The sequence below is a fragment of the Argiope bruennichi genome, chromosome 2, assembly GCF_947563725.1.
Source record: "Argiope bruennichi chromosome 2, qqArgBrue1.1, whole genome shotgun sequence".
Lineage (NCBI taxonomy): Eukaryota > Metazoa > Arthropoda > Arachnida > Araneae > Araneidae > Argiope > Argiope bruennichi.
The window spans coordinates 67,208,498-67,232,396 of NC_079152.1; the positions used below are offsets into that span (position 1 = coordinate 67,208,498).

General features: G+C 29.8%; 1 protein-coding gene across 1 annotated transcript in view; it reads right to left on the reverse strand.

The window, feature by feature from the left end:
- Positions 1 to 23,899, reverse strand: part of LOC129959235 (agrin-like) — a 149,170-nt gene that overhangs the window by 60,008 nt on the left and 65,263 nt on the right. The window contains exons 4-11 of the mRNA XM_056072062.1: positions 18,618 to 18,851; positions 14,643 to 14,858; positions 12,118 to 12,333; positions 10,368 to 10,580; positions 8,149 to 8,243; positions 4,381 to 4,495; positions 2,684 to 2,911; positions 1,489 to 1,731 (exon numbers count right to left, since the gene is read on the reverse strand). Coding sequence (XP_055928037.1) covers positions 1,489 to 1,731; positions 2,684 to 2,911; positions 4,381 to 4,495; positions 8,149 to 8,243; positions 10,368 to 10,580; positions 12,118 to 12,333; positions 14,643 to 14,858; positions 18,618 to 18,851 — 1,560 coding nt within the window. The remainder of the gene's footprint in view (positions 1 to 1,488; positions 1,732 to 2,683; positions 2,912 to 4,380; positions 4,496 to 8,148; positions 8,244 to 10,367; positions 10,581 to 12,117; positions 12,334 to 14,642; positions 14,859 to 18,617; positions 18,852 to 23,899) is intronic.

Below are 23,899 nucleotides of genomic sequence, written 5' to 3' on the forward strand. Positions count from 1 at the left end.
GATTTATTTTAAAAATATAACAGCTGGGTATGTTAAGCTCTGCCAGTCTCAGAGTAAGTTAAAACCTCGTAATTAACTAATTAAATAGCGCTTATTGATTTGGAAATGTTCCACAACATTAATTCATTAAAGAGTCCATGAAATGCTTTGGATGTTTATGGAATACAGGCTACATTTATATCAAAATATAAGTTTTTGGATGACTTCATTTTAGATTATAAAACGAAAAATATAATAATTCTATTAAAGAACCACATTTAGCCAATATAAAAGAATGAAAAAAAATTATTAATGAAAAATGGGAATTAAATGACTTACTACCAACAAAAGATAATTCCAAAAAAACGGTTATTCGCATATAGTATAGATATGCGAAGTAGTATATATAGTATCGCATTTAGTATAGATATTTTTTAGCATTATGTCGATCGCTATCGACCGGTGAACCATCAAGACATTTTAGGGTGACCGCCTTTACTAAGACCTAAGACACGCAAACTAAAAGAAACATATTTATGAAACACCGACGGCTATTATTTTTATGTTTGTATTTTGCTATTATTATTATGTTTGTAGTTATGCTGGTAAGCATATATTCCGCATTTATCATCAAGTTATAATAAATATTGTACGCTTTTTTTAGCTCAGCACACCTAAGCCATTGGTTGGATCACAACAAATTGAAAAAATTTGAAGCAGCCCGTACCCTGAAAAAATCTGCCCACCACTGGCATATAGGGATGAAGTTAATTAAAAAATTCAATATCGCAATCGATTAGTGTAAATGAACTGATATATTTTTTTAAATAAATAGAAATAGTTTTAAAGCATACAATAATATTTCAAATTACATATATTTTTAAATAACGAAAGATTAAGCTTTCAAAATGTCTTTCTATATTATTTGAGGCAACATTAAAATGACTTTTCCCTTTTTCTAAAACATTAGAATATAATATCTATGATTTCAATTGATATTGATCCGTAAGATTAACCATTTTTATCATGTTTCATTGGCAATACAAAAAGACATCACAATCACATACGTGAACAAAGCGACATCACATTCACATACAAACAGACATTCAATCTTCACATTCACATACAAACAGACATTCAATCTTCACATTCACATACAAATAAACATTCAATCTTCACATTCACATACAAACAGACATTCAATCTTCACATTTACATACAAACAGACATTCAATCTTCACATTCACGTACAAACAGACATTCAATCATCACATTCGTGAAACAATAGATAAGGATATGAAAGATAATAATTTGATTATATATATAAGGGAAGAGGCATTGATTCTGAAGGATAGAGGCCAATTAATAATATAGTAGTTCTACAAATCATGAAAAAAGAGCTAGACTCTAAAGATAAGCTGCAGATCTCGTCAGAAAATAAAACATCGTAATTTAGCCTATATTGAATGAGAGATAATTGCGCATGACTAAGCATTAAATCATTTTTACCAATGCAAACTTCTCGGGCTGCTGTTTCTATTCTTTTTTGAAGTAAGCAAGACTCTTCCCTCATCCTGCACTCGTTGTCGTACATTCGTCCATCCGATCCGCAAACAGGCTCTTTGATGCTCGGACAATGGAAGGTACAGACACAAAATGGAACTCCTTCATGGTTGAAATCACAAATACCACCATATTTGCATTGCTTATCCTGACAACTGCTGATTTTCCTCTCTTTCAGCGCCGGTAAATCTATTAAATTAAAGAAAAAACTGTTATGAATATGTATCATTGCTTTTTCTACACTCTGTGTGTATATTATGCTAACGAATGTAGAACAGAAATCAGTGTGTATAATTTAATGTCGCCGAATGGCGTCAGTCAAATGTAAGTATCGTACGGACATTTCGAACTACTTTATTGAACACTTTTACAGCTTATTTTTATAGCATTCAATTTAATGCTTGAAGCTGCTAAATATTATAAAATATTATTATCGGAAAAGAGTTTGCAGTGTCAAATAAACAGCCAGTCAATCAGAGGAAAAAAATGTAAGCGAAATCTAGATTCCGACATTAAACAGTTCAAATGGGCTTTATTGTCACCAAGTAGATAATCGTTGTGACTTGCATCGTCTATACTTTCCTGCAATATAAGTTACTTCGTTTTATAACTGGAAATTCAATGCAATAAGTAATAAATTTAAACCAGTTATTTTATTAAATAATTAAGAACTAAATGAAATAATTGATAAATCCTGATCAGTGCTCTAATCTTACTCGTCTGAATCCTGATTTTCGCGTTAATTTTGCGTAACAATATTACATATGAATATCCTAAATGCTTCTTTCTCAGAATAAATTGCTTCTGAAAGACTTTATGCACATTATCTGACTTCTCATCGCATTTTGCTCGTTCTTTTTTTGATTTTTGAATTTCGAATTGTTTCTAATGAATTAATTTTTATATTTTAAAATAATAGGAGGTTGCCACCGTTTGGCATGTAATGGTCCTAATGCCAGAAAAAAAATCTATCATTTTAAAAAATCCAATTGACAACTGCATAGAACATTTTTTAAAATGTTATTTAATAATTCATTAATTTCAATTAATTTTAGCATAAATAAGAAATGTAATAAAAAATATTAAAACATATTTTTAAAAATCAAATAAAACAGTTAAAATATTAATTTTTTTAATGTACCATCATTAGCATCGGAACCGTCTGTTGCCTCTCCACATGTGCCATAGAACTGAACATTCAGATCTCTGCTCTTCTGGCAACCAACTCTTTGCATTTCGCACTCGTTGATGTAAGTCTTACCATCAGTGGCACACACGAACTCATAAAATTTAGGGCAGTCAATGGGACAAACGCAACGCCCATTATCACACTTTGCACCATACTTGCAATGCACACGTTCACACAAATCTGAAAATGATAAAATCATATAAACATTTATGGATTAAGAAATAAAGAATATTTATATTCATATGTGAAAAAAATGCTACAAAAGGCAATTCACAATGTGCAAAATATCAATTTTATTTACTAATTTTCCATTTATTTGCATTAACCATGTGCAAAAGATAAAGTAAACAGACAGCATTTATATATCTTTACTTTCTCTTATTTGCATGTAGAGAAAATTTGAGGTAATAAAGATTCGATAAATTTAAAAATTTCAGTACCCACTGAAACAAAAAAAAAGGAATTTTTAGGATTATAGCTGGGTGTTTCCCAATTAGTGCATGAATACAGTGATTTCAGAAATTTGCAAACTGGATGAGTGAAATTTATCTTACGATAACTTGCCCAAAGTGTATATTTGATCAAATTTTGGGGGAAATCTATCAAAGGCAGGATATACCTTGCAATTTCTTTCTTTTATTGCCTTAATTACATCCTAAAGCTATATTTAAGAAAACCAGCCCTGTTTACAAAGGATCTTTTAATATGTGTTCTCCAAAAAATGCGTTTATATGAGCAAATTATAGAACCTATAATAAAAACAAATACTGAAAATGACTATAAGTATCATATAGAAATAAACTGTTTAGCCGTGAAGACTGCATAAATAAATTTTTGATTTAAAATTTTTTTACCTATAAATAGTTTTTTAATAATTTTTTTTAAATTTTTAATTTTAAATTTTAATAAATTTTTAAATTATATCTTATAATTTCGAAATTGCAAAATCTGAAACGTACACAACATTACATCAAGAAGTTTCTTGTACATATATAAAAAGTGAAAACAGAACAGCTGATGTCAATTCTGGTTAGCTCTGATTGGTTGGCTTGGGAATGGCATTGACAACAATTATTATGTTAACAATTTAAAGGAAATTAACTCTTAAATTCGAAATATCGTGAAAGGATAAAGTTTTAGGTTTCATTCGTCTGTTTTTATTCTTCTTGAAAATTCACTGTTAATTATACAATTATAATGCGCACAAGCAAAAATCTTTTTAATATAGTCTTTGCATGCGTATATAAGTTCAATGACTGAAAAAAATTAAAAATTTTTGCTATAAAATATTCGCAAAAATAGTTTAAAAATTTAATACGTTTAGAGCATGGAATAAAAATAACATTTCTAGAAAGCTTTTTTTTAAAAGATGAGTAAAAATGATTTTTTGAATAAAATTATTCGGAAATTATCATTTCTGTTAATATTTAATTAATTAAAAATTTAATTAAAGTATTCGAAAACAGCAAAATATTCATTACCTACTACGAAAAAAGTTAGTAGTTGCTAAATTTAGGGGCTCAACAGTCAAAATTTAGATCATCATGAAATTTAGAGATAGTATAGACTGCATTTTTGTTCGCAGCATAAAATTTAGAGATTGTAGTTCAGCCTATAATTATGTATAATAATGATGTATCATCGCTTACCGCATGGACCCTTTGTAGCAACTGCAATATATTGCCTCTTTTTGCAAGCTTCGACCCTGAGCTCACACTCATTAGGATAAGAAATTCCATCTGTTCCACAGACAGGTGCATCAACCTGTTAAAAGAAAGGATTCATAAAGAAGTATACAGTTTCAATGCACTATAAATCAAGAACAATGTAAGATATTATATGTCACCTGTAACAGATTGTATAAGGTTATTTCAAGAGACAGTTGCTTATATTGTATGTGTGACCCCTTAAAATGGTCGTACACTTTCTTTCTAAACACTGCACAGAACAAATTTAACCTAAGTTAATCTCGCAGATGTTGGCACTGTGAATTTGAGGTTTTCTCATCCCCAAAAGGGAACATTGCACTTTTGTATCTTCCCACTGATATGAAATGCTGCTTCATCAATGAAAACTAAGTGATCGGCAAAATCATTATTTTCAAAACGGAGCTGCCTACCGTTTTTGTCTGTTATTCAGATTTTGCAACAATCTACACTTCGTATGGAATCGTTTTCAGTTTCGTTCTCAAAATTCTCCAGACGGTAGGCTGAGAAACGACTCATCCTCTACGTTGATTTATCTGGGCTTCGTTGAATAACGACTTCTTGTGATACAATCAGTCGTCCAGGACTTAAACTTCTGCAAAAACAATCATAATTTTAAATTTTCCATGCCATTAATAATTATGTAAATTTTCTAATTGGAACTTCTTTTCCGAATGATGATCGAAAATGCATTGCACAATAGTTCCGGATTCCGTTTTTCTAAATTGAAGGATAGAAAAGGCCTTCAGACGACACCAATTCGACTGACTAGTCACATGATACACATGTTTCTGCCTATGTGACTTCTGTCTAGGAAGGAGATGTACTTTAAGAGTACATCTCCTTGCGATTCGCTAAGGTGGTTCGTGCCTTTGACTTTTACTCTATTACAGCATTTGGGAAGTGTATAGTTCTTTATGAATCACTCTGTAAATATTTCTTAATAATTTTTATTGATTTGTAAACTTATTCATCTCAAAATTATTTTTTATAATTCTCGCACGTTTTATCACATTAAAAAGTGCATTTAAGTTCGGAAGATTTATTTTTCGATTATATCGTTTTCGCTATCTTTTCAAACAAAAAATAATCTATGCATTATTATTTTGGAAGAAAGTTTTGTTTTTATTCTAATTTGAATATGTAAATTAACGAATTTTATTTTCATAGCATTTAATTTATTGGCATTCGTTGTTTACTTATTAAAAGCATTTCTAATTGAAGTCTGGACGAAAAAGAACAAATAATAATTCAAAAATATCCTTCTCCAAAATGAACAACCAGTCTAAAAACGTTCTTCGAAAACCTAAATTACTTTAAAAGAGTTATGAGCATTATTCATTTAAAAGTTCAATATTTTTGGCACAAAAACTATTTTATTGAGTTCATTCTTTTCCTATATTTCAAAAACTAGTAATATATATATATATATATATATATATATATATATATATATATATATATATATATATATATATATATATATATATATATATATATATATATATATTATATTATATATATATATATATATATATATATATACATTAATTATTTTTTCTTATTTGGAAATCTAACATTTGTAATATTTTCTTTTTTTAGCCCAAAAAAATGCATTCTAAAAATATTCTTTTATTAGTACAAAAAAAGTGGCTTTATCTAACTGATTAATAAATTAATAAATTACTGATAAATTAATAAATTATTAATAGTATATTAAATTAAATTGAGATTAAATTATTAATAATATATTAATTAAATTCAGATTAAATTAAATTATTAATAATATTAAATTAAATTAATATATTAAATTAAATTTTTATAAATTTTTAAGTGAAACATAAATTGCATCATATCTTCATTTACGAATAAAAATTTAAGTTTAAGATTGGTATGATAAATGTTTTTTTTTTTTTTGCTTATTTTTATATTAAAATGATATTGATAATATTTCAGATTAGGTTTTAAAAATGAGAAACAAAAGCTAAATTTTTAAAAAAATATATTTCTTTGTTATGAAATAGAGATCATTCTTAAAAATAGTTGATTATCTTCTATAGTTTTTAAATTCGTAATTATAATTCTGAAATACTTATGAAATAAGTTAAAAAAAATTTTTTTTTTAAATTTTTAAAAAAAGTTTCGCAATTTTTATAATTTAATTCAAATAAGAAATAAAAAATATGACGAATATAATCTTATATCAAATGCAAATTTCTATATTATTTGATATAATGTATATGTTGTATTTGTTTACAAAGACAACCAATGATATGCTTAAATAATAGAGAATAAGGTATTTTCATTATATTCCGTTGAGTTCGCTGAACTTATTTTCTCTTTCTTCTACATTAAAATTGAACTAACGCTGCTTGGTGGATATAGTATTGCTGTGGGTTCGAGTTACCTCCACTAACAGGAACGATCTCCAACGAAAAGGGTAAGGTTGTGAGGATGAATACGGCTGTTTCTGTCTTGGATATTAGAACCCGAGCTTCAATTATCGTCTTCTGCTAAGGTGGAGATAATCTTTCAGATCAACTCCGAATGCATAGGAAAAGGGGGGATAACTTTTTTGTGATTATCATGATGCTATTTCGAATCCAGTATCTATTATCACTAAATAATCATGCAAGTATGATGTTTTGAATGTCGAATGTAAAGTTCTTCGTTGATTAAAAATATGTTGCCTGAGCCATGTTACTGACAAATAGTTAATAAGACTTTTATTAACAGCTGTTCCTATTCATTAAATTGCTTGATTTGAAAAAATATTATTTATGAAAACATATTTAAATCGGGAAAGGAAGATTTGTCACGTCAACGTCTTCTGTATTTATATATCCACTTTACACTATTTATTTATTTTCTCAACTATCTACTAGCCTTTCATAAAAGTGATTAGTAAATGACTCAGTTTCCCATTTCCATTAGCTTCTAGTTGATCTCGATGCTGAATTGAAATTGAGCTATATTTCCTGAACAAATATATCAGCATCTAAAATACACTTAACTACATATCTCAATCGAAAAGAATGGCGCTACTTCGCTTACAGTCGAAATAATCGTTAGCCTAGAAAAAGACTTATGCAAGATAATATACTCTTGGTAAATATAATATCCTTTATTATTAAAAAGGCTCTTTGAATTCCGTCGGCAAAATACACGACGCAATGTTCTGTTGATAGAAAGCCGGTTGTTAAAAATTTACTTAATTACAATGAATTGCGACTAACGTCTCGTACGCGTAATATCGAATTCCTATCTACCTTATATTCAAGTATAAAACCTTATTTCTAAGTTTACTCTTAAGTTACTCAAGTGAAGGAAGGAAACCACTTTAAAAAATCTATACTTAAGTGATTGATGTAAGACATTATCTCCAAATTTTAGTAATCTCAATTCTATTACTTAACGTAATGTTTAAATCGAGTCATATTTTTTACACATATCCATCAACAGCTAAAATGCACTTAAGTTTACACTTAGATCAAAGCACACGGAATTATTTCAAACGCAATAACCGTTATCCTAAAAAGAGACTTACGTAAGATAACAAACACACCCATGGCAAATAAAAGACCCTTTATTATTGAAAAATTGCTCTATGAAGCATCCTACCGGCAAAATAGACAGCACCTTGTTCTGTTAATAGAAAGCTTTCGGCCATAAACGTTCTAATCAATGTTTTATAGTCACCAGTCAGCTTACCTTGATGCATACTTCTGGACATACACACCGGGTCTCCCCTCCGCCAAAGCTTTCGCAGACTGCATAAAAATCGCACTGCTGGGTGGAACAGATATCTGGGGAAGAGAGAAAAAAAGCACTCCATAAATTTCGTTTCAGGTGAGGCAAATATCGATGGCATGTCTCGGGAGTGTGGGGTAAGTTTGGCTCGTTCTGATAAATGGTCGGTCATTCGTCTTTCGAGTCAATAAAATTCTTGTTGAGAGTATATCGTCTTTTTAGTGGATATTTGATAGGTTTCTTTCAGCGGTAATGGAAGAAAATTTAAAGGCTGACGTTTCTAATGGGTTGGTGGAATTAAATGATACGAGGAGAAGTAAATAGGTAGTAGATGTATATTGAAACGATAGTTGGGAAGGTAGGAAGTTAGATTCGTACTGAATTTCCCAATGCTTTGAAACTACTCTTTCCTAATAATGAATTTATAGCTATATATTATTTAGGGTTTTCTAACTGTAACACTTATTTGGTAACAGTAGGACATAGTGAAGAAAGTTCAATTCATTATATAATTTAATAACGCATGGATTTTTTTAAAGATTTTGAAATTAATTTATAACTAGCCGCCATTGGTGACCAGTTTTTTCGCTATATTATTAACTTATTAGTCTATTAAATCATTAATATAGAATGCATTTCTTCCAAAAAAAACCATTTCATCGAGTTATTTAAAGCGACTAAAACACATGAATTCAATTTAAACAGCTTACTGCAATTTACAAAACGTATATATTATGAAATAGGAATAGAAAGGAAAATCCTATTACTGATTGTATGGTTGGCAGAAGTATGTGGTTGAAAGCTTTGATGGAGAGTTTGAATACCGTAAAAAATTGTTTCTGAAAGTATATCAAACTGAATTTTAAAAATTATTAAAGTGAAATGAAAAATTGTACGAAAATGAAATTTATACCATTAAAAAGATATATATTTTTTTAATCTTAAGGTAAAAGAAAAAGCACTTTTTTTATAAGATATCTGTTTTTAAAGATATGAGTATCAAATTCCGAAGGCAAGTCATAGCGATTACGGTTAGACTTAAGATTATCATGGGCATAGACTTAAGATATATAAACGCCAAAATTGAAAAAATGTTTGAGCGATTCCTTCGCCAACTGTAATCGTGGCAATTTTTGATTGCAACTTTAAAAGCCGTTTGTTAACATTTCTGGTATACACCCAGGATTGCAGACTTTTAGAGAGTTTTTGGACGATTAGCACGATTTTGATGCGATTGTCGAGAAACCGTACAGTTAGTCTAACAACGATTATTTATCTGATAGCATAAAGCGTACTTTTGCGCTTGGTTGAACTTTTTGTTTGAAGCCTATTTTTTTGTTTCTTTTACATCTTCTTTCCTTTGACTGATTATCCTCTTTGGAGACATGGAGAACTTTCAGAGCACTTCTGGTAATAATTTGCAGCTCCATTAATTAGTTAAGCGAAGCGTTTGATTCAGTACAGTTGTAAAAATGTTCAATGAATAAAGTAGTCTGAAATTCATATGATGTTTTCTTTTATATTTAACTGTTGTCATTCGACAATTAATAATAAAATTGACGCACCATGTACTGTAGCTTTTTTTTATATAAAGAGATAATATAACTGAATTGATTGTTCTTAAAAAAATCATTGTTACGTCTGAAAGAAATAAAAAAAAAATACGAGTTTTATATTATGAGGTAACAATGGTGGAAAGGAATTGATATCTAAATCGTTTCCAATGCTTCAGGAATCATTTGAAAATGAATTTTCTAAAATCTTATCAAGCATGGTTCTGCCAAAGGCATCGATTTCATAAGATTTCGTTCACACAAACAAAAAGAATTTATAAATTTAAATATATTTTTAAAATTTATCAATTTTTGGGATTAAATTACTTTTATTTACCATTTTTAAATTTCATTTTATTTCTATTTCATAAACTTTTGATAAAATTAGTTACTTCCGTTTTAAAAACTATGAAAATATTCGTCTAGATGAAACTTTTCTGAGAAAAATAAAGCTTTAAAAATCTTTTCATTACTGGAAATGATATAAGGAAATATGATTTAGTTAACAGAAATAGCAATTTTTCAAGCAACAAAAAATAAATAATGAGTTTCAAAAGAGTTCCAATTTTCAGATTTTTAGATTTCATTTCCAAAATTTTTTTTTAGAAAGAGATATAGTGATCTTACTGCATAAGCCCTCATGAGCAATTATAATGTCAGTCTTCTGTTCGCATGCTTCTCTCTTCAGTTTGCAAGGATTTGTGTAGGAGATGTTGTCGGTACCACACACTGGCTCGAATTCTTCAGCACATGTTGGACATTCACAGATTGGCTGACCATTTTTAACAACACACATAGCACCGTAAGAACAGTGATGCGTATGGCATGGTCCATGGTCACCTAATAAAGTTTATGGTATTACAACATTGCCATCATTTAATAAAGTTCGGGATATCAAAACGTTGTTTCACCTAATAAAGTTCATGGTATTACAGATGTTCAAATGCATTTCATTCTTTATATAAAGTATTTGAAAAAAAATAATTTGTTTGATATTTTTAATATACTTTTATTGAAGATACATACTTTAATATTTAATTTTATAAGTAACTAGCAGTACCCGCACAGCGTTGCCCAAAACATCCCAGATGAAAAATTAGCTTTAAACTTAAGTCTAGCCTCCACCCAATATGACATGGGCATGTCACGCAACGCCAAACAAACATAAAAATATATTTAGAAATCATCAAAAATAACTAAAAAACAATTTTTAGCTACACTTTGATATACAGTCATTTGGCGCCTTGCGAGGTTGGCAATTTTTGATGGCGCTTTTGTTACCGTTACGCTGTTGCTGCCATTCGGGCCACATTTGGCCGTTTCGCTAAAATTTGGAGATAAACAATTTTTTTAGTGAAAATGATTGTATATCAAAGCTGTTCCAGATTCACTAAAAATATACAATAGAAAAGCTGTTTTAAAATTTAAAAATATATAAATAACTCATTGTACCCACTGTTCCACATTTGTTTATCAACTCTGTATAATCTGATATGAAAATAAAATTCAGCTAGCTTCATAATATTTCTTTGTAAACTAAATTGGATGTTTTGATCTCCTGGTCCCAAAAAAAAAAAAGATTTTATTTGGATGTAATTCTAGAAAGTGCCACATAAAGTTGTACATGGACTTCAATATACTAAAACCTTCTCCAATAAATGACCTACAAATATCTCCGATACCAGTTAAGTATTTTTCGAGTTCAAACATACAGACGCTTTCAGTAGACATCATTTTATACTATGTAGATATATTAAAATTTTATTGTTATTAAACTATCAAACGCTTATATTGAGTAACAAAAATCCAGTATTGTTCCAGCTTTTGTTTAAATATTTGATAAAATGATTATTTCACTTAAAAGAATTAAAGCATTAATGAGTTTAATTAGAAAAATAAAAGCATCAATAGAACCCAGCAACTTTTACAAGACAGTGAACAACTTTTACAAGATTGTGTAATAAATATCATTATAGCCTTTTTACATGTAATAACAGAAGTTCAAAATTGTGACTGCTTTTAATGCTATTAATTTCTATACGAATATGCTTGTTCTATCACAAAAGACTACTAGGTTACAAAATGCCGCGTATTAACTGTGACGATGCAGGTTTTCAAATATTTGTCCCGTCTTGATCCCCAATCTTCATCAATATCAAGAACATCTAGGATTATATAAATGTTCTCAGTTCATTGAAGAAAACATGATAGCGAACGTAGTTATAAAACAATTATACATATATAGTTAGATATTACTTAAAAAACAAATTTTCTTAAATATAACATACCTTAAAATAAAATGAATTTAATTCCAGTTTTTTAATAATTTATTTTCCTTCAAACAAAAAAAAAATTAGGTCAAAATGAAAGAACTCACCACATTCTCCTTCGTGCACTTTAGTAAGTTCTTGTCGAAGCAGGCACGATTGTCTTTTTAATTCACATTCGTTGTCAAACGTCCTGCCATTTGAACCGCAGATGGGTTGCATTTTAGGTTCACAGGTAGGGGGGCATTGACAAGAAGCGACACCAAAACGATCAACATCACATTCTTGCCCAGGACCACATTTAATGAGATCGCACGGATTTGTGCCTAAAATGAAAGAAATGGAGTCTTTCTTGTTTTCACAAGCTAACATACTATTTCTCAATATAGTTAATTATTCAGAGTTAATGTGAACGCCTTTAAAACACATTATATTAAAGACAATGATTGTCAAAATATTAAAGGATCTATTAAAGTTCTTAGTGCTATCACTAGAAGTAAAATATAGTAAGGTGCTGAAAACAGGCCTAGAATTTCAGATTGCTGTTTTATGGATTCAAAAAAAAGTATTGACTTATTTATTTTATTTTATAACACCAAATACTTCTAAAAAGAGGAAGAAAATTCTTTCTTTAGGGCCGATGGAATATTTCGTACAAAGGGAAGGTCAGCAAGTTGAAAATGTTATGTTATGCCCAGAGATCCTATAATTGTTTTGTTAAATATTTCATGTATGTTGCATAGAGGATATATGGGGAAACTATCTAGATTAATCAAATCAAAATATTTTATTCGATATTGTAAAAATTTAAACAAAGGTACTTTTATGGAAAAACTGGTCACAAGGTTTAAAAGCATTTTGAATATGATTTTAAAAAGTTCAAGTCGAACATTATTTTAAAAAGTTATTTCAAAAATTTGACATAGTAGAATACATCAGTAGCTGAGTATTTCAGCCGCATTTTCGAGGTTATGATGTCACCTTCTTGTAAACTATAATCAGTAAAGGTCATATAAAATTGTAAGTAATAAATATCAATTAAACTTGCATTATTTTACAACACAATTGTTTTTATAAATGTAACAACAACTTAAATGTTTTTTAGATTCCTTATTAATGACATATACCTTTCAGGGATAAATCAGAATTTTTTATTGTCATCTGTAAATCTATTTTGCTTATCAAAAGTCGCATGAATTATTTTCTGTAGAGTCGAACACACTGTAATCTGCAAGGGTTCATTTGCTACAACAAGTGCACTGGCACTAAATTTCATCTGTGCCGGACTCTTCACAAATTATGAAAATCTCCACGCCTTTTAATAAACATCAAACTTTTTCATCCAATTCGTCGCCATCAGCAGAAAATATTTCACATATAATCGACGACTCTAAAGCTCTTTTCTTAGATCTAACTATCAGAATGGACCTTGGAATATTAAACCATAATACTGGGATTTTTATAGATCTTATATTATTCTATACAGGTTTTAATTTCATCATTTCGTCCACTGTGGTTTTTTAGTAGTTCGTTTTCTTATGCGAAATATCTGAAAAGCTAATTAAAAGATATTTGAGGTGAATAGATTGGATTTTATTTCTACTATGATGATATATTCCCAATTTCGATAGCACCATTCCTTAGTCAAACAATTTGTTGGAGGATCCTAATTCCCTATAATAGATATAGATATAACATAGAAAGACATTTTATTATATGGATAAAAATCATGGCATTTCTCTTCAGTGGCCCCATCAAGTTTTCATCATGGTTTGGGGGTATCGCACAATATATGGATAAAAAAATTGCCTTTCTATCTTAGTTTATAGCAGTAATTAATACGTATAGATGCGTACACATATACTAATTACAGCTATAAACTAACAAAGAAAAACATTTCTTTTTGTATGTTTATGTATAAGCAAGAAATTATAAGGAAGCAGTAAAAGACAATACTTTTTAAATTGCTAGTTGCCCTCTAGAGTGCAAAACCTATTGGAAACTCTCTGGCCTGGCTACTACTACTGGCCAAACTATGGCCAGTAGTGAGAATATCATGATGGCATTAACCCGTAAGGATCACTCTCTCTACTATGGAGATTCTTATTATGTGGAAATTCCTTCGCTCGTAATATTTTTTTAACCATTTGAACATTATCCATAATCCATTTGTGTCTATCGTAATTATAATCCATAATACAATAATCCATTTGTGTCAATCGTAATTATAATCCATAATACAATAATCCATTTGTGTCTATCGTAATTATTGGCCTGTTTTCTAGTTCAACAAAGTCAATATGTCTACTATAAATGACATTTTTAATTAGATTTTCTTTTTCTCTTTTCATAATTGTTCCAGCTATATGATAAAAAGAATTATATTTTATTAAAACATTAGATCATAATTGTCAAGAAAATCCTTTACAAACAGCTTACGATGAGCACACGCTTTAAATTACAAAAATGTCCAAATGTTTCTTAAAATTGCTTAATTCCTACAAACGCTTCTTACAAAGCGGATAATTGTTTGAAAAATATTGTGCTGTCTTCTTGAGTTCCACGGATTTTGCTTTAGAAGGAGAAAGAGAGATATGCTAATGTAATAAAAGTGAATAATCAAATACTTCCTTACTTGAACTACAATCACCAGAATAAATGACACGAATGTTTTTCTGCACTTTGCAGGCTTCAACTCTCAGGGTGCATTCATTAGCATAAGTTAATCCATCAGATCCGCAAACAGGTCTGAATTCTGGCGTACAGATATCATTACAGCGGCAAATAGGATTCCTGTTTTCGTCAAGCTGACATACCTGATACGTTGGACACTTGATATTTTGGCATGGATCTGAAAAAAGAATTTAGCATATTACATCAATCTTCTTTAATAATAGTCTTCATGATAATGAAATAGATAAAAATGTTATTAATGACATAAAGTAATCATAATGAATGTAGTTTTTAAATAAAAGATTCGATCATTAAATTTTCTTAATTGCCGATCAATTAATGAAAGCTGTCGACTATGTTATATTTCATGTGCACTTTTTTTTTCAGATACTTTTCTTTTCTGTGTCTGTGCTATGTTTAGTGTTTTGAGGTTTTCTTTCTTTGTTATAATTTTTCGTCTCTTTTATCGTTAGTTTTTTCATTTAAATGCAATAGAATATACTAATAATCTTCTATCTCAATAATTCAGATAGAATCAAGAATCTAGTGCATGAACAATTTCTTGCGCATCAGATTTTATATATTTTAGTAGTTTGTGGCCGAAAAGAAGACACTTTTGAATTTTAAACTTTGATTTATTCCATTCCAGGAGGCATAATTTATGTACAAGAAAAAGTGGTAAGAAATGCGTCAGTCTACATCGCGACACAAGAGAAGAAGAACAAAAGGGAAGCCGAAATTTTCCCTTCAACGGTTTTTACAATGAGATTTTGACAGAGATTTCTTTGTTGAGAGGGAAATTTATTTTATTTTGGAGAGGGAAATTTATATATCTTTAAAAGAATCTTGCAAACAGTAAGAATTTTCCTCTCTTCACTCGGAGCAGAAGAACCTGCTGATTTCAGCAGTTTTATAGAGAGTGTGTAGCATTAATTAAATAAAAGAGTAGGGATTGGATCAGGAAATAAGAGAACATTTTAGAAGATAAAAATTAAGAAATTAATAAGGATTTAATTTAAGTTAAGAGATATCATTATATATATATATATATATATATTGTTACAAAAATGTTTCTACGGCAAAATACCGTCGATCAATCATAATAACGTAACGCATTTAATCGCTATAGTTCAGCAGCTTGCTTGCTGTCTAATCCTCTCCAAGACTTTTACTTGTCGGCGACTCCGACTACTCTCACACACCACTTCTTACACACGACTTCTTCACTGCAGCTTCAGAATACCCGTCTTTTATAGTACCGGGAGGTGGGGCTAGAATCTTCAGACCAATCAGGACATCTCTGGGTGTATCTTGGTTCCTACTGGATGGATCGTGAAACTTCTCGAACTTACCAGTATGATCCATTTAGTCGCCAAACTCGCCAAATTCGTCGCCAAGTCGCCAAATGGTCGCCAACCTCAGCACGCACAGGACAGATCTTTTAACGGTTTTTCCAGGATGACACTATTTGTGCCGAGTAGCAAAATTACAGATTTGTAACAATATATATATCTATCGTTATTTTAGTTTATACATTAAATAAAGTCTATTTAAAGCACGCAAAGCAAGCCTATTAATAACGCTCTTTTCGAACTATTATATTTAGCAAAAAAAATTACCTATAAACTCCCTTATAGTTATCAGCCTCTTCATTCAAGACCAATTTATAAAAATAAAATTTGATTGTTTGAACCTTACACAGTTCCACACGCTATGGGAAATTTGAGTGAAAATTGGCGTACCTTATCTAAACACCGTGAAGAATTAACTTCAGTATGCAAAAATTGTTACGCCCTCTAAAATGTGGCAAAATGCTATACCATTTTTAACAAAACATAACACGGAACAAAAAACAATATTTACATTATCTTGAAATTCAAAAAAATTAGCTTTTCAGTGATGCCAGCTTCTATTTCTGTACTCTAATTTAATTAATCTTTTTAAAATTAGTGCAAGCACATTTCGTAACAATTCCACTTTTTTGTCAAAACACTACACCTATTTCACTTTTTTATTCATAATTCAAAATCACAGGTACCTCACGCGTTCCTATTAACGTTATATTTAAGTTGCTTTTTTTCAGACATTTTCACTTTTACTTTAATACAAAGAATAAACACCTACTAATGTGCGTACTCAGTAATTTAACATTTTTTTTTACTGTTTACTTTAATTTTGTTACTTTCAAACTTTTTGTGTGTCAGCTGTTATATAAAAAATCCCTTTGATACCTGTTCCTTAGCTTGCTTTCGCTGAATCAGATTTTGCTCGTTCTTATTGCTATATTATATATTTAATCGCACTGATTACAAAATCATACTTTTTATAACATATTTGCATTTTGCATATTTTTATTCAGTTTTGTATCTTCTAACAATAGATTATTGGTCTGTTAAGAACCTTTCATCCTATAATTCAAGCATTTTCCTCTTAACCATTTCTGTCATAACATCAGAGCTCAAAGTCTAATTATTGGTTTTTTCAATACTTGATTTTAACATTTTAGAAAGAAAACTGAATATACAGGCTCTTAAAATAAGTAAGAATGTGAATAAGAAAATTTCCACTAAGACCAAAAAAAATTATAAATTATAAAACTAATATAAATAAATAAGTAGAACCAAAACTATTTTTAATATATGTTTTTTTTTAAATTTAAGCTTTGACTTCAACCAACGCTTATAATGAATCGTATTTCATAAAAATTATTTACTTGCACGCTATTGACGTTTTGTAATAACTGTTCTGGAATTCTGTACTTTTTATTAGCAAGTAATAAGCGTTTTCTTGGATTTAGATGATATTTGAAACATTAGCCTTTACAGTCATAAAACAAATTCTAAATATAGCAGATTGCAGTAAAACATTTTGCTCTTCAGAAGCATTAGAAGTCTTTACGAAAAAAATGTAACTTTGTTCTTAACAAGGAACTATAGGGAGATAGTAATTGACAATTAGTTATTACTTAGAAAAGAAATTCATAAATTATCTTAATCTTCATAACTATCATTATCTTAATTCTTTATCTTAAATTATAATTTTAAATTAATCAATAAACTTTTTATTTTTTATTTTCATTCTATTAAGTATAACTAATGATGCGATAACTAATGTTTGGGTATTCAGAGCACTGGGAATTAAATCACAGCAATAAGGTTGTAAGAATAGTATACATTTGGTTTTTCCGGAATTATAATTACAAGGGGAGAAAATAAATGGTTTAAAAACTTTAGAACAATAAAAGATATTTCTTACATAATCACAAAGGTTATTTGTATACATTCATAACAGAAAAAGATTATATATCCATTTAGCTGTACAGTGAGTTTTAGATCATTGGTTCTTAAAGGGTCATTGGTTAGTGAAACACTTCCAGAAAAATCGAAATTGGACAAGATTCTCTTGTATATTGAACATGATATTTAAGATCTTAATCCCAGAAAAATGAGGAGGCTATGAAGAAAGTGAATCATCTCTAAACCTCAGAGATAACTGAAGGTATTTTCAGTAGCATAAATCAAGATATCAGGTATCCGAAGCATGATATAAATTTTTATCCCTATTTGGTGTCAGTGCTTTGGTAAATATAGAGGACGTCCAAAGAATGGCATTAATTTTTCACCCTTTTGTGATATTTCTTTTCAAAAAATGATATAAACTCACTAATATTTTGTTCCAGTGGCGATCCATAAGACTGGTGCTCGAGGCATCAGTATTTCATTTCCCTCAGTCGCTACGTCACTGGATATATTTTTAAGATAATTATTGCTACGGAATCTTCAAGAAAACTGCATCTTTTATTGAATTATTTTCTCAGTCAATTAGTTCTATTTTTTACTGCTCCATCAGGGACTATTATGATCAAAAATCCCCCTATTTCCCCATAATGATTATTATCTTACGGTTATAAATTCTGAAGGAAAAAAAAACTGCATACCACAATGTCCTTTGTACCGTACTTCGATCTCTCGCATCTCTAGGCATGATGTCCTTCTTAATTCACAAACGTTTGGGTAGTCTTTTCCATCAGTACCGCAAACAGGCCTTGATCGACTGTCTCCGTAGGTGGCACATTTCTCAGGACAAATACACTCAGCAGTTCGGCCGTCCAGAGATGGCTGGCACTGAGCGCCGAAATGGCAATCTTTATCTTCGCAAGGATCTTTCAAATCTGCATGAAAGGAAAAAGAAAATGTTCTGAACAGAAAGTTCAATAATTAAATTGCAGCAATATCAGATTTGATTACTCTTAAGAGTAGTAAACATTTTAGAAGATGCGAAAACAAAGATATAATTTTTTTATCAAAATTTTTTAATGTTGATAAGTAAAATAATAAAAAGTCGTTAGAGATTTATTTAACAAGTTTCCCTAAATTACAGTTGCAATTGTTCATTTTAATTTTGTTTCTTTATGCACATTAGTGAAGGCGAGGAAATTTCCTGGAAAGTTAGTTTCTTGAATAAAATATTTAAATTAAGAATTTTTTTCACTTTTTTTTTTACAGCTGCTTTATTTTTCGAATTTTAAATCTCACATTTCAGGATTTGTGAACAATGATGACTTAATAAATGAGTTACCCTTCAAATTTCAGTTTTAAAATAACTGAATTCTTTTAGTATATCCTCCTTTTTGAAGTTTTAAAATCAGACTTTCTCAGACACAAATGAAGCATAAATTTGGAATGGGCAATAATATACATCATTTCTTCGATATACTGTTGCATGTATACAATTATTTATTTTAAATCAATGCAGCATTTTTCTCGTTTGAAAGGCATATCAAAATGACAAAATATAAATAGAATAGATTCTTTTAAAATAATTAATTGCATAATTTGCTTGCGAATGTAATTGTTTTTTTAAAGTATTATTAGGATAAAAGAAAACAAAAGGAAGTATCAAATTGCGGAGGAACGAAAAAGTCTTTTGTTTCTTTTTCTTCTACTCAGGCGTGCAAGGAAAAAGTTAGTTTTTGTTGACTCATCAATTTCAGTAGTAGATGTACTTAAATTATTCGACTGCGGCAAAAAAAAAAAAAAAAAAAAAAACTTTAAGTGACTGACGTAAACCATTCTTTTTATTTTTTTCATACATAAAGTATAAAGAGTGCACTGTTCAGCAGCAACGGATTGTAAAACCCTCCGCGCTTTTGCGCATGCGTTAGGGTGGGTTTGATTAGTTAAAATAGGGGTGAAAGGAAAGATGAAAGGAGGAGATGTTTACACTTAATAGTATCTAATAGGGGAAATCCAAGGTCAAAGGAAATACGGGAAATGCACTCATCGTTCCGCGTCTCACCCCTTAATGAGATGGAGTCGTCGAAATGTGGTCTTTTCAGAATCCGTTGACGAACAGTACAATGTATAATCGACAAAAAATTCAAACTCAATATTTGTTGAATTTCCACGTTTTTTAGATTACCCCGAGTTCGAAAAACACATTTTTGTCTGTCTGTCCATTCGTCCGTCTGTCTGTCTGTTCTAAAGATAACAGAAAAGCGCTTTGAACTAGATGGATGAAATTTGGTATAAGGTCTTTATACCAAATTTGTAGCTTTCTATCAAATTTTGTGCAAAATCCATTCAGAAGAAGTCTGCATGTTCGACTTTCAAAATATAAGTTAGCATGACAACTACTAAACGAAGAGAGTCAGGTGAGTATCTATAGTATAACATCCATAGTATAGCTATAGATGTTAAATCTTGATTCTGAATTTTATCCCTATTGATTCCTATTTGGTAGATATCGATCATTTATTCGATAGACAACTAACAAATTTTGAACAAAATCCAACAAAGAGTTGACCATCTGTCGGTCGGTCTCTACTTTCAGAGATATGTAAACCAAATAACTCAAAAACGAATTGCCTTAAATATATGAAATTCGGTATGTGATTCTGTAACTACAATGTCAATTTTTTTTTTCAATTTGTTGGGGAAAATGCGTCTGTAAATTCGATTTACGGATTCTATTAACACCACCTGTGGTATTAATTTCCAAAAAACTAGTGAAGTATCATACGATGAATTCAGTAAAAATGCTAAATTGACTCCAAAGGCCAATATTTTGAAATTACTGTACAACAATGCCATACAAGGCATTTCCTGGGAGAACACATTTATTAGAAAGTGCGCAAGAAACTTTTAGATCACTCACACTGCTTTCTTACATTGATAAATGTGCTTGTTTTAATAACATTTTCAAAATAATTGCATTTTTCTGTTACTTTTAAGAAATATTTTGTGTTGATTTCGCAACAACTAATAAATAAATTTTAGCCGTGGTAGAAAACAGCGTATGAAATTCATTATTCATCTCTGTGAATGTACACATTGTAACAATATTTACAAAGAGTACGAGTCGCACCACACATTTTGCATAAATAAATATAACTGGCTGCATCCAGTTAAATATGTTAACAGAGTAAGTCTTAATTTCTGCTTGACATGTGATATTTCAGCATGTTTACATAATTTTAATCATTCTTAAGAAGTCATTATATTGTACTAGAAGTGAGGGCCGATGTTAGCAAAAATAATCTAAGGGTAAAAGTATTATAATGCAGAATAATAACTACTTTTCACCGTTCGATATTTTTTCGATTGCTTGAATGAAAAACACGAGCTTTTTAGCTTCTGTCTCACAGAATTAAAAAAAGAAGTGCGCCGCTCTTTCGCTGCTTTATAGGATAGTTAATTGCTTCACAAAACTGTATCTGGAATATGTTGTGTTTACGTGCGTGAATTGTTGTTAGCTGAAGAATATTTGATACTAACTAAAGCAATAGGTATTTGTCGTGCAAATAAAATAAAAAATCTTCAATAAATAATAACAGACTATAAATAGTAACAATCGAAAAGAAGTGTTTAATTTCAAATTTCTAAATAAAAACATCTAAAAATGTTATTAATTTTAAATACTAAAGCTAAATTTGAAACCTAAAAGAAATCAGTGGAAATTAAATTTTATTAGCAATGTAATTTTTTACATGAGTTCAATAATTAACCTACATTTAATTGTGATAATACATTAACTACAATAATTGACCTAAGGTTGATTGTAGATAAATAATGAACAAAATAAAGGAAACTATTCCTGATTGTGAATATTTAATTTCTGATACCCTTTTACAAAAGTGAGTTTTAAATAAATCAGAATTGATCTTTGATAACATAAATGCCGTTAAATTTAAATCTGATACTGGTACTAAGCGAAATGTTTATTAAAAATAAGAAAGGCGAAAAATTAGCGAAGCTCTTCCATATAACATTTAAGATCTTTTTATAATAGCTATATACCAGTGCTTGGTGTGATACATCCGTGTGATATCTTTACTAACAATTAAGAAGAGTGTGTGTGTATGTGTTGGCGTCCACAGGCCAGATGGTTTAGCCAACAAACACAAAATTTAATGCATGTATATTCTGGAGAATAAGAATGTGCATCTCGATGCACTTTTTTTTTGAAATTATAATTAATTAAAAATTAAACGATTTTTTTATCCAATTTCCAACAGTAGATTACACTGTTGCCTTGAAATTCAAACCGTTTTTATTGTTTCATTAAATTTTTAATCGTGTGATTTTCTTTCATTGTTGTAAGCTAATAAAGAAAGAATCTGTTTAATATTTGTATAGTTTACAAGACAAAAAAAAAGTGAAGTTACAATATTGTGAAACTTAAAAAAAAATAGATGAATCAGACATTTACGTTTTTAATAACGCTATGATGACGTAGGATTAATTTCCGTTAAGATGGTCCATGTATACATTGAACAGAACATACGTAACATAATTAAAATAACGCAGCTTTAAATCCAGGCAGTTTGACGATATCAGGGACATTAAGTTATATCTAAACGATTTAACTGAAATTAAATAATTTATATGCCTGGCGAATTGTGAAAATGACCCAAAGCGGTTATTAAAAACTAAATCAGCAAAATTAAAGCTAATGTAAGAGAAAATAAAACGGAGAATTGGGTTGCATTCTATACTGTCATATATTTATTAAATGAAACTGTGAACAATTAGAATTAATGTTTCTACTAAATATTTGATCGTAGTGGATTCATTAAAGTTAAAACTTAGAAAAACTTAAAATTACGATCTTTGCAGTTCTCACCCAGCTTGTGCAAAACTGCAAGGATTATGTTTGCAAGTTTCCATTTTCATCCACCAGGAATCGATGTATAAAGATTTTTATCAGTTTGGACACATGAAGAGGCTCCTCGTCAGTCAGAAGTTTGACTCTGAGGAAGCTCGCATACAAACCGAAGGCATTCTATGGAATATGGAGTTTTAAACTGATCCAATGCTGGGACAAAAGCCTCAATATGAATGGTAGTTATGCCAAAAAGGAATAAAGTGATGTAATATTTTCATTTCCGTTTCATGCAGTCATGTACTGCATTTTGTTACTATTGTCTGCAAAATTATGTTTATTACTTATTGAAACCCCTCATAAATCAAAAGGCAAAAACTACTGTAAAAATAATATATCGAAATGTTTAAAAATTATTTTAGTAAGACCGTCATGAGATGTTCAAAATAAAGTTTATTTACCATTAAATGGTTTGTTGTTAAATAAATTTAGATGTATTATAACATTTTTGGATAGTTTAGTTTAGTTTTAGTTTAGTTATATTAACGTCCCGTTTTAAAGCAACACTAGGGCTATTTTGGGACGGACCTAGTAATTTTGAAACTCGGTCAGATGACAAGGACGAAACCTGATCTGGCACCGCCTCTCCACACCACACCAGGGGAGGACGTTTGGGCCGGACGGTTTAACGTGCGCCAGACCCGCTCACACGACGGCTCTTCGATGGAATCGGATCTCAAAGCTTTGGAAGAAAATCTACGTATACCAAAACTTTTTATTAAAGATTTAGTAATTATTCATAAATACAAAAGAAATTATATGAAAGAAAGTAAACATCTGCAAAATAGTAACCTTGTTTCGTGAGAAATAAAAACACGGTGAATTTCATAAAAAAAAAAGAAAGAAAAGAAAAGAAAAGCTATTGATTGATTGAGCTCTCACACAGAAAACAAATATCACATTTATAAAATATTTTGCTTTTTATTTTGCCAGATGAATCGATCTGTTTTAGATTATAATAAATTATTTCCTTTTATGAAAGCAACAAACATAACAATAATAAAACTTAGAAGTTACGATAATTTTTCACACTGCAACTACCCACAAGTTATAATA